Consider the following 16,960-nt stretch of genomic DNA (forward strand, 5'->3'; position numbering starts at 1 on the left):
GTGTGTGTGTGTGTGACTGGGAATGGAGGTGTGTGTGTGTGTGTGACTGGGAATGGAGGGTGGTGTGTGACTGGGAATGGAGTGTGTGTGTGTGTGTGTGCGCGAGCGACTGGGAATGGAGGGGTGTGTGTGTGTGCTGGGTGGAGGTGTGTGTGTGTGTGTGTGACTGGGAATGGAGTGTGTGTGTGTGTGTGTGTGACTGGGAATGGAGTGTGTGTGTGACTGGGAATGGAGTGTGTGTGTGTGTGTGTGTGTGTGTGTGAGTGTGACTGGGAATGGTGTGTGTGTGTGACTGGGAATGGAGTGTGTGTGTGTGTGTGTGGTGTGTGTGGTGTGTGAGACTGGGAATGGAGTGTGTGTGTGTGTGTGTGTGTGTGTGTGACTGGGAATGGAGTGTGTGTGTGTAAGACTGGGAATGGAGTGTGTGTGTGTGTGTGTGTGTGTGTGTGTGTGTGTGTGACTGGGAATGGAGTGTTTGTGTGTGTGTGACTGGGAATGGAGTGTGTGTGTGTGTGTGTGACTGGGAATGGAGTGTGTGTGTGTGTGTGGGGGGTTGCAGCTAGAATTGGCATGCTCTCTGCAGGTTTCTATTGACCCAGGTTTTTTTTATAAAAGCAATGTCGCAAAATGTTTTATGGAAATGGCAGATATAGGAGACATTTTTATCCATTCGTCTGGGTCAAACTTTATTTATCAAGACAAGTGATGATGGAAACAGTAAATTCCGTAACTGTAAGCTCCACTCCACATTTTAATTTGAAATGTCTACTTCTTGCAAAATAAAAAAATGACTATAAAAATCAAGTTTCTTTGCAGGACAATGATTGTCCTGACTTTCAAGAAGGCCTTCGCCTTGCAGTTCTGATTGGCTGGCATGTTTCACCGTCCAATTATTTTAGATGTACAGGAATGCAAGTTTCACCTTGGCGACCGTGGCGATAGGTTGGCACATGAGAATTATTAGAATATGGCAAATATTAGTCAGTTATTGCATTCTATCCAAGCTGGCTTTCACGGGCTGCCTGAGACATGAAGCAGATGCATTACCTCAGAAAGTAATCATACCTCTTGACTTATTCCACATTTTGTTGTGTTACAGCCTGAATTCAAAATGGATTAAATCTTTGTTTTTTCTCACCCAATCTACAAACAATACCCCATAATGTCAACGTGAAAACATGTTTTTAGACATTTCTGCAAATCTATTGAAATGAAATACACTATATTTACAAAAGTATTTCTGTATGTGGACAAATTAGTGGATTTGGCTATTTTAGCCACACCCATTTCTGACAGGTGTATAAAATCGAGCACACAGCCATGCAATCTCCATGTCCTTACTCAAGATCTCAGTGACTTTCAACATGGTACCGTCATAGGATGCTACTTTTCCAACAAGTCAGTTAGTCAAATTTCTGCCCTGCTAGAGTTGCCCCGGTCAACTGTAAGTGCTGTTATTGTGAAGTGGAAACGTCTATGAGCAATAACAGCTCAGCCGCGAAGTGGTAAGCCACACAAGCTCACAGAACGGGACTGCCAAGTGCTGAAGCACATAGCGCTTAAAAATCATCTGTACTCAGTTTCAACACTCCCTACTAAGTTCCAAATTGCCTCTGGAAGCAACGTCTGCAGAAGAACTGTTCGTCGGGAGCTTCATGAAATGGGTTTCCATGGCTGAGCAGCTGCACACAAGCCTAATAACACCATGTGCTATGCCAAGCGTCGGCTGGAGTGGTGTAAAGCTTGCCACCATTGGACTCTGGAGCAGTGGAAACGCGTTCTCTGGAGTGATGAATCACACTTCACCATCTGGCAGTCCAATGGATGAATCTGGGTTTGGCGGATGCCAGGAGAACACTACCTGCCCCAATGCATAGTGCCAACTGTAAAGTTCGGTGGAGGAGGAATAATGGTCTGGGGCTGTTTTTCATGGTTCAGGCTCCTTCGTTCCAGTGAAGGGAAATCTTAATGCTACAGCATACAATGACATTCTACACTATTCTGTGCTTCCAACTTTCTGGCAACAGTTTGGGGAAGGCCCTTTCCTGTTTCAGCATGACAATGCCCCAGTGCACAAATCGAGGTCCGTACAGAAATGGTTTGTCGATCGGTGTGGAAGAACTTGACAGGCCTACACAGAGCCCTGACCTCAACCCCATCAAACAGCTCTGGGATGAATTTGAATGCCGACTGCGAGCCAGGCCTAATCACCCAACATCAGTGCACAACCTCACTAATGCTCTTATGGCTGAATGGAAGCATGTCCCTGCAGCAATGTTCTAACATCCAGTGGAAAGCCTTCTCTGAAGAGTGGAGGCTGTTATAGCAGCAACAAGGGCACCAACTCCATATTAATTCCCATGATTTTGGAATGAGATGTTTAACGAGCAGGTGTCCACATATATTTGGTCATGTAGTGTATCACATTTACCTAAGTACTCACACCACTGAGTCAATACTTTGTCGAAGCATCTTTGGCAGCAATTACTGCTCTGAGTCTTTCTGGGGAAGTCCCTAAGATCTTTCCACACCTGTATTGTACAACATTTGCCCATTATTCTTTTCAAAATTCTTCAAGCTCTGTCAAGTTGGTTGTTGACCATTGCTAGTCAACCATTTTCAGGCCTTGCCATAGATTTTCAAATAGATTTAAGTCAAAACTGTAACTCGGCCACTCAGGAACATTCACTGTCTTCTTGGTAAGCAACTCCAGTGTATATTTGGCCTTGTGTTTTAGGTTATTGTCCTGCTGAAAGGTGAATTCATGTCCCAGTGTCTGGTGGAAAGCAGACTAAACCAGGTTTTCCTCTAGGATTTGTCCTGTGCTTAGCTCCATTCCGTTTCTTTTTTTTTAATCCTGAAAAACTCCCCAGTCCTTAATGATTACAAGCATACCCATAACATGATGCAGCCACCACTATGCTTGAAAATATGGAGAGTGGTACTCAGTAATGTGTTGTATTGGATTTGCCCCAAACATAACATTTTATATTCAGGACAAAAGTTAATTGCTTTGCCACATGCAGTATTTCTTTAGTGCCTTGTTGCAAACAGGATGCATGTTTTGGAATAATTTTATTATGTACAGATTTCCTTTTCACTCTGTTAATTAGGTTAGTATTGTGGAGTAACTACAATGTTGTTGATCCATCCTCAGTTTTGTCGTATTATAGCTCTTAGAGTTGAACTGTTTTAAAGTCACCATTGCCCTCATGGTGAAATCCCTGAGCGGTTTCCTTCCTCTCCGGCAACTGAGTTAGAAAGGACGCCTGTATCTTTTGTAGTGACATTGTGTCTTAATTCGATTTTGGATGGTGTATCAACTTCTCCATGCTCAAAGGGATATTCAATGTCTGCTTGTTTTATATTTACCAATCTACCAATAGGTGCCCTTTGCGAAGCATTGCAAAACCTCCCTGGTCTTTGTGGTTAAATCTGTGTTTGAAATTCACTGCTTGACTGAGGGTCTTTTACCTGTGTGGGGTACAGAGATGAGGTAGTCATTCAACAATCATGTTTAATCACTTATTGCACACAGTGAGTCCTGCAACTAATTATGTGACTTGTTAAGCAAATTGTTACTCCTGAACCTATTTAGACTTGCCATAACAAAGTGGTTCAATACTTATTGACTCAAGACATTTCAGATTTTTTATTTCTTTACTATTAATTAAAAATGAAAAGATGTTTCAGAAATTCCACTTTCACATTATGGGGTATTGTGTTATAGGCCATTGACAAAACTCAATTGAATCCATTTTAAATTCAGTGTGAATACTTTCTGAAGGCACTGTAGGTGGGAGGGCATACAGGTGGTCGCCAATTTATTAATGCACAATTTGCCTAAATGGGTAGTGGAAACACTTCAACCACTAGGTTTTTATTCGCCACTGTAGTTTTGAGTGGTTTCTTTATTTTATATTTTAGGTGTGTCGCATTACGTCCAGCTGTTTTTCTTGACACAAGATAGTTAAATGTAAATGCAACTTAGCAGGCAATTGTCAACAACAAAGAAGTGCAAACGTTCCAAAGGTCGACAACAAATCACTGGACAAGTTAATAAAAACATCCCTACCGAGGGGAATATTAGAACCAGCACTCTGAAGTTCCTGTTTGGTTTTGGGCAAACCTGACCGGCTGCCTTGCAACACTCCACTCTCTCTCTACTTCCAGTGATCCCCTGTTGCCATGGTCAAAGTTTGGTCGTTATGTTCTCTAGTCCAGTAGGCGGCGTCCATGAAAACGTGCTGTAACTGGATGATATTTACATGATTCTTCTAGCTCTGTTTATACCATACAAGGAGATGTCTGTGTGTGTGTGTGTGGTCTCGTGGAACCAGACAAAATGTGTGTGTGTGTGACTAACGTCACATATGAATATAAAGAATCTTAAGAAGTGGAATTTCTTTCTTCAACTAAGTTGAGCACATGTTCCTGCATGAGAGTTCTCTCTCAATTCATTTCAATTCAAGGGGCTTTATTGACATGGGAAACATGTTAACATTGCCAATGCAAGTGAACTAGATGGTAAACAAAAGTCAAATGAACAGTAAACATTACACTCAAAAAGTCCCAAGGGAATAAAGATATTTCATATTATGGCTATATACAGTGTTGTAACTATATTCAAATAGTTAAAGTACGAAAGGGAAAATACATAAATATGGGTTGTATTTACAATAGTGTTTGTTCTTCACTGGATTTTCTTTTTTTCTCACTCATTTTCTCTCTCACTCACACACACACACACACACACACACACACACACACACACACACACACACACACACTTTTATGTAACTTGCGGGAGAGCCTAAAGTAACATAATAAAGAGAGTGCTGTTGATAATGAGACCTGAGAAACAGCTGAGAATGTCTGAAGCTGCAATGAAGGGAGAAACGAGAAGGAAGGGAGAAACGAGAAGGAAGGAAGGAAGGAAGGAAGGAAGGAAGGAAGGAAGGAAGGAAGGAAGGAAGGAAGGAAGGAAGGAAGGAAGGAAGGAAGGAAGGCTTTTTGGATTAACTGTTAACAGCTTCTTTGCTTGCTTCCCAGGTAGAGGTGTGTCCACAGCAGATGACAGAAGATGTTGGCTATGAACCAAGGAGTGGTGGAGGAATGGCTGTCAGAGTTTAAGGTGAGGGGGGGGTGTGAGTTAGAGGAGAACCAGTGTCAATGTGTCTCCATCAGTTATCACTGCACCTCTCTCACTCTGCCCTGCTCACTCTGTCTCACTCTCAATTCAAAGGGGCTTTATTGGCATAGGAAACATATGTTTACCAAAGCAAGTGAAGTAAACAAATTCAACATCAACAAAAAGCCATTAGAACTGTAAACATTGCACTCAAAAAGGTTTTAAAAAATGATAAACATATTTCAAGTGTTATATTATCATCTATTTATAGTGTTTTAGGGGTAAGATAAATAAACAGAAGTATTGGTTGTAGTTATAATGGTGTTTTGTGTTCCACTGGTTGCCCTGTTCTCATGGCAACGGCCCACCAATCTTGCTGCTGTGATTGGTATTTCACCTAACGGATATGAGTTATTTTTTTCCCCTCCCCAATTTTGTAATATCCAATTGGTAGTTACAGTCTTGTCCCGTTGCTGCAACTCCCGTACAGACTCAGGAGAGGCAAAGGTCGAGAGCCATGCGTCCTCCGAAACACGACCCAGCCAAGCCGCACTGCTTCTTGACACACTGCTCACTTAACCCTGAAGCCTTAGACTGTGGGAAATAGTTAAAGTGCAAAAGGGAAAATAAATAAACATAAATATTGGTTGTATTTACAATGGTGTTTGTCCTTCACTGGTTGCCCTTTTCTTGTGGCAACAGGTCACAAATCTTGCTGCTGTGATTGCACACTGTGGTATTTCACCCAGTAGATATGGGAGTTTATCAAAATTGGGTTTGTTTTAGAAATTTGGTGGCTCTGTGTAATCTGAGGGGAATATGTGTCTCTGATATGGTCATACATTTGGCAGGAGGTTGGGAAGTGCAGCTCAGTTTCCACCTCATTTTGTGGGCAGTGTGCACATAGCCTGTCTTCTCTTGAGAGCCAGGTCTGCCAACGGCAGCCTTTCTCAATAGCAAGGCTATGCTCACTGAGTCTGTACATAGTCAAAGATTTCCTTAAGTTTGGGTCAGTCTCAGTGGTCATGTATTCTGCCACTTTGTACTGTTTAGGGACAGACAGCATTCCAATTTGCTCTGTTTTTTGGTTGATTCTTTCACGTGTGTCAAGTAGTTATGTTTTTGCTTTCTCATAATTTGGTTGGGTCTAGTTGTGTTGCTGTCCTTGGTGGTCTGTTTTGTGTTTGAACAGAGCCACAGAACCAGCTGGCTGAGGGGACTCTTATCTAGTTTAATCTGTGGGCATCACTTCCTTTAAGGTGGCTGTAGAGTTTAACAGCTCTTTTCTGGATTTTAATAATTAGTCCCAATTCTGCTCTGCATGCATTTTTTGAGGTTTTGTGTTGAAGGTGAAGGATATTTTTGTAGAATGCTGCATGCAGAGTCTCAATTGGGTGTTTGTCCCATTTTGTGAATTCTTGGTTAGTGAGTGGACCGCAGACTTCACAATCATCGAGGGCAATGGGTTCTATAACGGATGGAATCATTTTTAGCCAGATCCTAGTTGGGATGTCAAGTTTTATGTTCATTTGCCTTGTCTCTTAGATCATTCACAGCCTTGTGGAAGTTCTATGGTATTGTTGTTGAGGTAGGTACAGTGGATTCGGAAAGTATTCAGACCCCTTGACATTTCAGTTTGTTACGTTACAGCCTTATTCAAAAATGTGATTAAATTGTGGGGGGGTTCTCATCAAACTACACACACTACCCCATAATGACAAAGCAAAAACCGTTTTTTAGAAATTGTTGCAAATTTGTGTTCAGACCCTTTACTCAGTACTTTGTTGAAGCACCTTTGACAGCGATTACAGCCTCAAGTCTTCTTGGGTATGACGCTACAAGCTTGGCACACCTGTATTTGGGGAGTTTCTCTCATTCTTCTCTGCAGATCCTCTCAAGCTCTGTCAGGTTGGATGGGGAGCGTCGCTGCACAGCTATTTTCAGCTCTCTCCAGAGATGTTCGATCGGGTTCAAGTCCGGGCTCTGGCTGGGCCACTCAAGGACATTCAGAGACTTGTCCTGAAGCCACTCCTGCGTTGTCTTGGCTGTGTGCTCAGTGTCGTTGTCCTGTTGGAAGGTGAACCTTCACCCCAGTCTGAGGTCCTGAATGCTCTGGAACAGGTTTTCATCAAGGATCTCTCTGTACTTTGCGCCGTTCATCTTTCTCTCGATCCTGACAATCCCAGACTCTGCCGGCCGCTACCATAAAGGCCTGATTGGTGGAGTGTTGCTGAGATGTTTGTCCTTCTGGAAGGTTCTCCCATCTCCACAGTGGAACTCTGGAGCTCTGTCAGAGTGACCATCGGGTTCTTGGTCACCTCCAATCGTCTCCCCCGATTGCTAAGTTTGACCTGGCGGCCAGCTCTAGGAAGAGTCTTGGTTGCTCCAAACATTCTTCCTTTTTAAGAATGGAGGCCACTGTGTTCTTGGGGACCTTCAATGCTGCAGAAATGTTTGGGTACCCTTCTCCAGATCTGTGCCTCGACACAATCCTTTGTCAGAGCTCTACGGACAATTCCTTCAACCTCATGGCTTGGTTTTTGCTCTGACATGCACTGTCAACTGTGGGACCTTATATAGACAGGTGTGTGTCTTTCCAAATCATGTCCAATCAAATGAATTTACCACATGTGGACTCCAATCAAGTTGTAGAAACATCTCAAGGATGATCAATGGAAACAGGATGCACCTGAGCTCAATTTCAAGTCTCATAGCAAAGGGTCTGAATACTTATGTAAATAAGGTGTTTTATTTTTTTTAATATATATATATATATTTGCAAACATTTCATTTCATTTTGGGGTATTATGTGTAGATTTGAGATTATATATTTTATTTATTTTAAATCCATTTTAGAATAAGGCTGTAACTTAACAAAATGTGGGAAAAGTAAAGGGGCCTAAATACTTTCCGAAGGCAGTGTATTTGTCTGCTCGAAGGCACTGGTGTCTAGATAGAATTTTTAGTTGTTGTCCTTTTTTGGAACAACATTATTTTGGTCTTAGGGTCCAAGATTCACTGTCTTGGACCCTATCTGTGCAGAAGATCTAGGTGCTGCTGAAGGCCCTTCTTGGTTGGTGACCTAAGCACCAGCTCGTCAGCAAACAGTAGACATTTAACTTCATATTCTAGTAGGGTGAGGCCAGGTGCTGCAGACTGTTCTAGTGCCAATTCACTGATATATATGTTGAAGAGTGTGGGGCTTAAACTGCATCCCTGTCTCACACCTGTCTCACACCCCGGCCCTGAGGAAAGAAATGTGTGTTTATTGCCAATTTTAACCGCACACTTGTTTGTTTACATGGGTTTTATAATGTCGTATGTTTTTTTCCCAACACCACTTTCCGTCAATGTGTATAGCAGACCCTCATGCCAAATTGAGTCAATCTTTTTGGGAAATCAACAAAGCATGAGAGTACTTTGTTATATTTGTTGCTCTCTCTCACTCACTCATTCTCACACACGCATACACACATCGTTACCTGTTTATTTCAAGGTTACTCCGAGTACAGAGTGTTGATCTGTGTGATTGTGTACAGACCCTTCCTGACAGTGCAGTGTCCAGCTACGCAGTGTCTCTGAAGGAGAAAGGCTCCCTGGTCCCAGCACTCTACAAAGTCATCAGAGAGAACTACAGTGACGTATGTACTACACACACACACACTGATACAATCCTTTTCCACCAGCATTGCTACATTCTGGAAAAATACTAGCCAGGAGATTCTGGTGTTTGCTAAATAACCAGACAACTTTTTTAAAGTGGTTTAGATGAAACAACTACCTAGGTATGTGGAAAGTGAAAGTGAACTCTCTCTCAAACCTTCTCCTCTCTATCTCTCTTCTAGCTGTTGGAGCCCGTTTGTCACCAGCTGTTTGAGTTCTACCGTAGCGGAGAGCTTTGGCTACAGCGGTTTGTGCTCCAGTTCCTCCCTGAGCTGCTCTGGTCTCTCCTCCTGGCTCCGTCTGCAGCCAGGGACCCACACACCTCAGGCTGTATAGAGGCCCTGCTACTGGGGATCTACAACCTGGTGAGAGACACACCAACACACACACTCTCTCTCTGTCTCTCTGTCTCTCTCTCTGTCTCTCTCTCTGTCTCTCGCTCTGTCTCTCTCTCTCTGTCTCTCGCTCTGTCTCTGTCTCTCTCTCTCTCTCTCTGTCTCTCTCTCTGTCTCTCGCTCTGTCTCTCTCTCTCTGTCTCTCGCTCTGTCTCTCTCTCTCTGTCTCTCTCTCTGTCTCTCGCTTTCTCTCCCTCTCCTCTCCTCTCCTTCTCTCTCACTGTCTCTCTCTCTCACTGTCTCTCTCTCTCACTGTCTCTCTCTCTCACTGTCTCTCTCTCTCACTGTCTCTCTCTCTCACGGTCTCTGAATAACAGAGTAGGTCGGCTGTCACTCATCATCCTGTCTCAGCGATTACTCATCCTGACATTTAGCAGCTCTGACGTCGCCTGGCAGGCCTTTGAACACACATTCACACACACCACTCAGACATTGCTTTCATGGCACGCTCTTATAACAAATGTCATTTCCTTCAACCTGACATTCCGTCTCCCCCCGTCCCCCTCTCTCTATGTAGGAGATCGTAGATAAGGATGGACAGAGTAAAGTCCTCTCGTTCACTGTCCCCTCCCTCTCCAAACCCTCAGTCTACCACGAGGTAAGTACAAGTCAGTCTTTCTCTATGAACAGTAGTGTATGGATAGAGATGGCCAACTGTTCAATCTTCCTCAGATCAAAGTGTTTCTAATCCATGACTCAAAAAAATCCAGAGTACTGAAGCTTTCTATGGATCAAGTTATTAATATGAATAAACCCCTCCCCCAGCCCTCCCACATTGGCTCCCTGGCGTTGACTGAAGGGGCTTTAGCCAATCACGGGCTGAGTAGAGTGGTGTACAGCGGGCCTCACCTACAGAGAGAAACCTTCACTGCTCAGAACAGGTCAGAGACAGAGAGTCCACTGCTGTGTGCTACATTTCTTTCATGACTAATGGACTGTTGTGCAACAGTTCTTGGTTTGTGTTAATGTTGCATTTTGTGTGTATGCGTGTGTGGTTTTACTATCCTTGTGGGGACCAGAAGTCCTTATAAGGATAGTAAAACAAGGTCAATTTGGACAAGTGGGGACATTTTGCCGGTCCCCACAAGGGAAAAAGCCTGTTTTAGATTTAGGGGTTAGAAATAAAGGTAGGGTGAGGAGTTATGGGTTAGTGATTAGGAAAAATAGGATTTTTAATGGGAATAAATGTTGTGGTCCCCACAAGGATAGTAAAACAAACGTGTGTGTGTGTGTGTGTGTGTGTGTAGGTTCGAGGTGCTGACCTTCCTGCTGCTGAGTTACAATGCGTCCCTCAGTTACATGTCCTCCTCCTCTCTGCAGTCCCTCTGCCAGCTCAGCTCCAGGTAACACACAGATAATACTTCATGACCCTGCGCTGTTCTGCCATCAGGGAAAGTCCGTTCCCAACACACACTCACGTGCGTACACACACACATTCCCACTCCCCATGCCAGCATCCGCTCAACTGATCCTCTTTAAGACTTGAGCGTGGAACTGAGCCAAGATACTAGCACTTCCTAGACACACAGATCTCTCTCTCTGAGGATTAGTTCATCTGCTGGCAGTGTGTTGAACACTGAGCTAAAGCCACTCAGAGAGGTGATCAGCTCACTACAGTTCTACTGGATAAGAACATGAATGCTGGCACCACTGTGGCCTTCAGGAACAGGGCTGCTTGAGGTCAATACATTTAGACACAAGTAATCGACTTCCTTGTCCCAAAAACAACGTTTGCTTGCAAAACCTGCCAAAACATAGCAGTATACCTAGACTGGTATGGATTTTTCAAATCATAGTGCTCTTTTATAAAAGAAAATACGCTCGCTGACACATTTCTCAAAGCTTGTCCTTTGTGTCTCGGTTGGTTGACTCTGCTCTGTACTGTGATTGGTGGAATGACGTTATTCTCTGTGTGATTTGGTTGACTGTATTCTTTAAACTGTGTTTGGTTGACCAGTGGTATTCTCTGTGCTGTGATTGGTGGAATGACGTTATTCTCTGTGCTGTGATTTGGTTAACAGGGTGTGTATCTGTGCTGTGATTGGTGGAATGACGTTATTCTCTGTGCTGTGATTTGGTTAACAGGGTGTGTATCTGTGCTGTGATTGGTGGAATGACGTTATTCTCTGTGCTGTGATTTGGTTAACAGGGTGTGTATCTGTGGTTTCCCACGACAACATTTGAGGAGGTATAAAGGCATCAGCTCTCGTCTGACCGTCACCTCTGAGTTCCTGGTTCAACTCGTCACTGGGATACACTACGCACTGTGAGAACACACACACCAGAGGAGGCTGGTGGGAAGAGCTATAGGAGGACGGGCTCATTGTAATGGCTGAAAGGGAATAAATAAAACGCTATCAAACATATGAAAACCACATGTTTGACTCTGTTCCATTCATTTCATTCCAGCCAATACAATGAGCCTGTCCTCCTATAGCTACTACCACCAGCCTCCTCTGATACACACTAGCCCTAACCTCTGACCCCTGATTTTTAACCTCGACCCGGACCCTGTGTGTGTGTTCCAGGTGTAATGGGGAGATGGACCTGGGTTCCAAGGCGCTGGATGATGTTCTGTACCGAGCTCAGTTAGAACTGTTCCCTGAAGCTCTACTGGTGGGTGACATCACACAAACACACATGCACACGCACACACACACCGGTGTGTGCCAGGACATTGACCTCTCCCATGGTGTGTGTGTGTGTGTGGTGCCAGTAATCCCAGTAGATTATTCAATGTTAAGACATTGAGATGTTAATCTGTAATCCTGAAGGCTGCTGCTGTGTCAAACAGCTTCACAGCAGGCAGCGGTTGTTCAACAGCCCCGTTGTCAATGCCTAACATTGTGTGTTTAGGTGGGTAATGCCATCAAGTCCTCCCAACAGTGTGCAGCGCTAAAGTCTGGCGCTAGTAAAGAAGGAACTCGCATCATTCAGGTGGAGATGACTCCTACTTCCTCTAGGTATGTTATGTATAAACTATCGGCACAGTTTTCATGTTTCATCTATAGGTATACTTTCCTAGATTGATCTTTTTTTTGTGTGGACATTTTAATATATTGGATTTTGACATTGCATTCCATAACGTTATCATGTGCCAAGTTAGATCAATATTGTTTTTTTGATGGATGATGATTTTAAATGACGTTTCCTGTTTTGAACTACTAATAATTGCCCCTCTGAATGTGCATTCCGTCCTGTAGGATCTCACGGAACGCAGTCACATCACTCTCTATCAGAGGACACCGCTGGAAACGACATGGTAAGATACATTCACACACACATTGACACACATGCACACAAACAGGACTGGGTTTAGAAACATTATCCTAGTCTCAGTAGGGTATCTGATCTATTCTCTGTAGCTTGTCTAGTGATTTAAAGACATTAGTCTGTCTGTCTGTCTCTGTAGTGGCCTGTCTGTAGGACAATTTCTGACTACTTATGAGAGGTTATCAGTTCCAGACCCTTCCCATCCACACAGCTCGACTGACTACTAATGAGAGGTTATCAGTTCCAGACCCTTCCCATCCACACAGCTCTACTGACTACTAATGAGAGGTTATCAGTTCCAGACCTTCCCATCCACACAGCTCTACTGACTACTAATGAGAGGTTATCAGTTCCAGACCCTTCCCATCCACACAGCTCTACTGACTACTAATGAGAGGTTATCAGTTCCAGGAGGAACTGGAGTTCAGCATGTCATGGGTTCTCCACATCAAGATATTTACTTATCTATGTATTATTCACTACATCACTGCTCATCTGTCTCCATATTGTCCTCTATACATTAGCACTGTCAAATCAAATGTTATTAGTCACATGTGCCGAATACAACAGGTGTGACCTTACAGTGAAATGCTTACTTACAAGCCCCTAACCAACAATGCAGTTTAAAAAATACAGATAAGAATAAGAGGTAACAAGTAGTTAGCAGCAGTGAAATAACATATTGCTGATGCATTATCAAGGCCTGTACATATTACGGATGCATTATCACTGCCTATACAGTTGAAGTCGGAAGTTTACATACACTTAGATTGGAGTCATTAAAACTCATTTTTCAACCACTCCACAAATTTCTTGTTAACAAACTATAGTTTTGGCAAGTCGGTTAGGACATCTACTTTGTGCATGACACAAGTCATTTTTCCAACAATTGTTTCCAGACAGATTATTTCACTTATAATTCACTGTATCACAATTCCAGTGGGTCAGAAGTTTACATACACTAAGTTGACTGTGCCTTTAAACAGCTTGGAAAATTCCAGAAAATTATGTCATGGCTTTAGAAGCTTCTGATAGGCTAATTGACATCATTTGAGTCAGTTGGAGGTGTACCTGTGGATGTATTTCAAGGCCTACCTTCAAACTCAGTACCTCTTTGCTTGACATCATGGGATAATCAAAAGAAATCAGCCAAGACCTCAGAAAAAAATTGTAGACCTCCACAAGTCTGGTTCATCCTTGGGAGCAATTTTCAAATGCCTGAAGGTACCACGTTCATCTGTACAAACAATAGTATGCAAGTATAAACACCATGGGACCACGCAGCCGCCATACTACTCAGGAAGGAGATGCGTTCTGTCTCCTACAAATGAACGTACTTTGGTGCGAAAAGTGCAAATCAATCACAGAACAACAGCAAAGGACCTTGTGAAGATGCTGGAGGAAACAGGTACAAAAGTATCTATATCCACAGTAAAATGAATCCAATATCGACATAACATGAAAGGCCGCTCAGCAAGAAAGAAGCCACTGCTCCAAAACCGCCATAAAAAAGCCAGACTACGGTTTGCAACTGCACATGGGGAAAAATATTGTACTTTTTGTAGCAATATCCTCTGGTCTGAAGAAACAAAAACAGAACTGTTTGGCCATAATTTTTATTATTTTATTAACCTTTATTTAACCAGGAAAGGCTCATTGAGATTTAAAATCTCTTTTTCAAGAGCGTCCTGGCCAAGATAGGCAGCGCCAAGTCATTACAAAAATTACAGGCAAACAACATGAAAAACTACAAGTAATCTAGTAAAAACCATAGAATTCACAAGAGTATAACAAAATCAAAAACAGCAAATTAAAAACATTGACATGTCAGGGAATCAGACTCAAGATCATTCATCAGTGATTTAAAAAACACCAATCGGGACAAGTTCTTCCAGTTTAAAAGTATTTTGTAAGGCGTTCCAAGACGATGGTGCAGAGGACATAAAAGCCCTTTTACCAAATTCAGTTCGGACATTTGGAACAGTTAGCAGGATAAAGTCCAGCGAACGAAGAGAGTACCCACCACATTTCTGAACAATAAAAAAATAATGACCATCCTTATGTTTGGAGGGAAATTGTGGAGGCTTGCAAGCCAAAGAACACCCTCCTAACCGTGAAGCACGGGGGTGGCAGCATCATGTTGTGGTGCTTTGCTGCAGGAGGGACTGCTGCACTTTACAAAATAGATGGCATCATGAGGCAGGAGAATTATGTGGATATATTGAAGCAACATCTCAAGACATCAGTCATGAAGTTAAAGCTTAGTCGCAAATGGGTCTTCCAAATGGACAATGACCCCAAGCATACTTCCAAAGTTGTGGCGAAATGGCTTAAGTACAACAAAGTCAAGGTATTGGAGTGGCCATCACAAAGCCCTGATACTAACTGACCTAAGACAGGGAATTTTTACTAGGATTAAATGTCAGGAATTGTGAAAAACTGAGTTTAAATGTATTTGGCTGTGTATGTAAACTTCCGACTTCAATTGTACATATTACTGATGCATTCACTTTATTATTGTCATTCATGACCACCACACAATATTAAATTTCTACATGATCACTGTCATCTTTTTTGCGTAGTTTACTGTATTATTATACATGCGTGTACATTATCACTGTCTGCATGTGCATTGTCACTATACTCTATACTGTGTGATCATGATTTTTTTTTTTTGCCATCACATTTATTTTACTGTCTGTTTGTGTGTCTGTCTCATATCTGTGTCCCCATCTCCATGACCCCAGAGTCCCAGGAGGTCAGTGTAGACAGTGACCTGGCGGCCCCTGGAGGTCAAGGGTCATCCATCCCAGAGATCAGTGTGACGATGCCCAATGGAGACTCTCTGCGACCCCGTGACCCTCGACCATTAACCGAGCCGGAGCTGCTGGGGTCAGCCTCAGAGGTCAGCCCCACCCACGACCTCAGTCTTAGAGGTCAAGAGGTCAGGAGGCAGAAGTCTGTGAGGCGATTGGTGGACGAGGGTTCTGGGCCCGCCTCCGCAGGGAGGGCCCAGTACTAAGACCCTCCCCATCCCCGGGGTAACCTAGGTAACAGTGTGTGGAGGCGTGGTCTTATCTAAGCATGACGGCTGATTGGTTTGCTGACTAACTTTTGCCGTGCGGCGTTGCCTCCTGATATCTACAGTACCAGTCAAAAGTTTGTATTTGTACTATTTTCTACATTGTCGAATAATAGTGAAGACATCAAAACTATGAAAAAACACATATGGAATCTTGTTGTAACCAAAAAAGTGTTAAACAAATCAAAATATGTTTTATATTTGAGATTCTTCAAAGTAGCCCCCCTTTGCTACTTGATGACAGCTTTGCACACTCTTGGCATTCTCTCAACCAGCTTCATGAGGTAGTCACCTGGAATGCATTTCAATTAATAGGTGTGCCTTGTTAAAAGTTAATTTGTGGAATTTTTTTCCTTAATGCGTTTGAGCCAATCAGTTGTGTTGTAACATGGTATACAGAAGGTCAAAGACCAAGTCCTTATTATGGCAAGAACAGCTCAAATAAGCAAAGAAAAACAACAGTATATTACTTTAAGACATGAAGGTCAGTCAATCCGGAAAACTTTGAAAGTTTCTTCAAGGGCAGTCGCAAAAACCAAGCACTATGATGAAACTGGCTCTCATGAGGACCGCCACAGGAAAAGATGACCGAGAGTTACCTCTGCTGCAGAGGATACGTTAATTAGATTTACCTGCACCTCAGATTGTAGCCCAAATAAATGCTTCAGAGTTCAAGTAACAGACACATCTCAACATCAACTGTTCAGAGGAGACTGCGTGAATCAGGCCTTCATGGTCAAATTGCTGCAAAGAAACCACTACTAAAGGACACCAATAAGAAGAAGAGACTTGCTTGGGCCAAGAGACATGAGCAATGGACATTAGACTGGTGGAAATCTGTCGTTTGGTCTGATGAGTTCGAATTTTAAATGTTTGGTTCCAACCGCCGTGTCTTTGTGAGACAGAGTAGGTGAACTGATGATCTCTGCATGTGTGGTTCCCTCCGTGAAGCATGGAGGAGGTGGTGTGATGGTGTGGGTGGGCTTTACTGGTGACACTGTCTGTGATTTATTTAAAATTCAAGGCACACTTAACCAGCATGGCTACCACCGCATAATGAGGCGATACGCCATCCCATCTGGTTTGCACTTAGTAGGACTATAATTTGTTTTTCAACAGGACAATGACCCAACACACCTCCCAGGCTGTTTAAGGGCTATTTGACCAAGGAGAGTGATGGAGTGCTGCATCAGATGGCCTGTCCTCCACAATCACCCAAATTCAACCCAATTGAGATGGTTTGGGATGAGTTGGACCGCAGAGTGAAGGAAAACCAGCCAACATGTACCCAGAATATGTGGGAGCTCCTTTAGGACTGTTGGAAAAGCATTCCTCATGAAGCTGGTTGAGAGAATGCTAAGAGTGTGCAAAGCTGTCATCAAGGCAAAGTTTATTTTTTTGGTTACTACATGATTC

The 16,960-nt window shown here is 43.1% G+C and overlaps 1 protein-coding gene across 4 annotated transcripts in view; it reads left to right on the plus strand.

Moving 5' to 3' along the window:
* The window catches only part of LOC106570580 (hyccin-like), a 35,452-nt gene that overhangs the window by 14,006 nt on the left and 4,486 nt on the right, over positions 1–16,960 (plus strand). For 3 of the 4 annotated variants that reach the window (XM_045694946.2, XM_045694945.2, XM_045694947.2), the window contains 10 exons: positions 5,053–5,134; positions 8,671–8,772; positions 8,977–9,159; positions 9,707–9,787; positions 9,955–10,070; positions 10,437–10,532; positions 11,339–11,455; positions 11,718–11,805; positions 12,046–12,152; positions 12,393–12,451. In XM_045694946.2, coding sequence (XP_045550902.2) covers positions 5,084–5,134; positions 8,671–8,772; positions 8,977–9,159; positions 9,707–9,787; positions 9,955–10,070; positions 10,437–10,532; positions 11,339–11,455; positions 11,718–11,805; positions 12,046–12,152; positions 12,393–12,451 — 1,000 coding nt within the window. In that variant the 5' untranslated portion in view covers positions 5,053–5,083. Of the gene's footprint in view, positions 1–5,052; positions 5,135–8,670; positions 8,773–8,976; positions 9,160–9,706; positions 9,788–9,954; positions 10,071–10,436; positions 10,533–11,338; positions 11,456–11,717; positions 11,806–12,045; positions 12,153–12,392; positions 12,452–15,209; positions 15,513–16,960 lie in introns of all 4 variants that reach the window. The other variant, XM_045694948.2, reaches the window with a different exon arrangement.

The sequence above is a fragment of the Salmo salar genome, chromosome 14, assembly GCF_965601325.2.
Source record: "Salmo salar chromosome 14, fSalSal1, whole genome shotgun sequence".
NCBI classification, from domain to species: domain Eukaryota; kingdom Metazoa; phylum Chordata; class Actinopteri; order Salmoniformes; family Salmonidae; genus Salmo; species Salmo salar.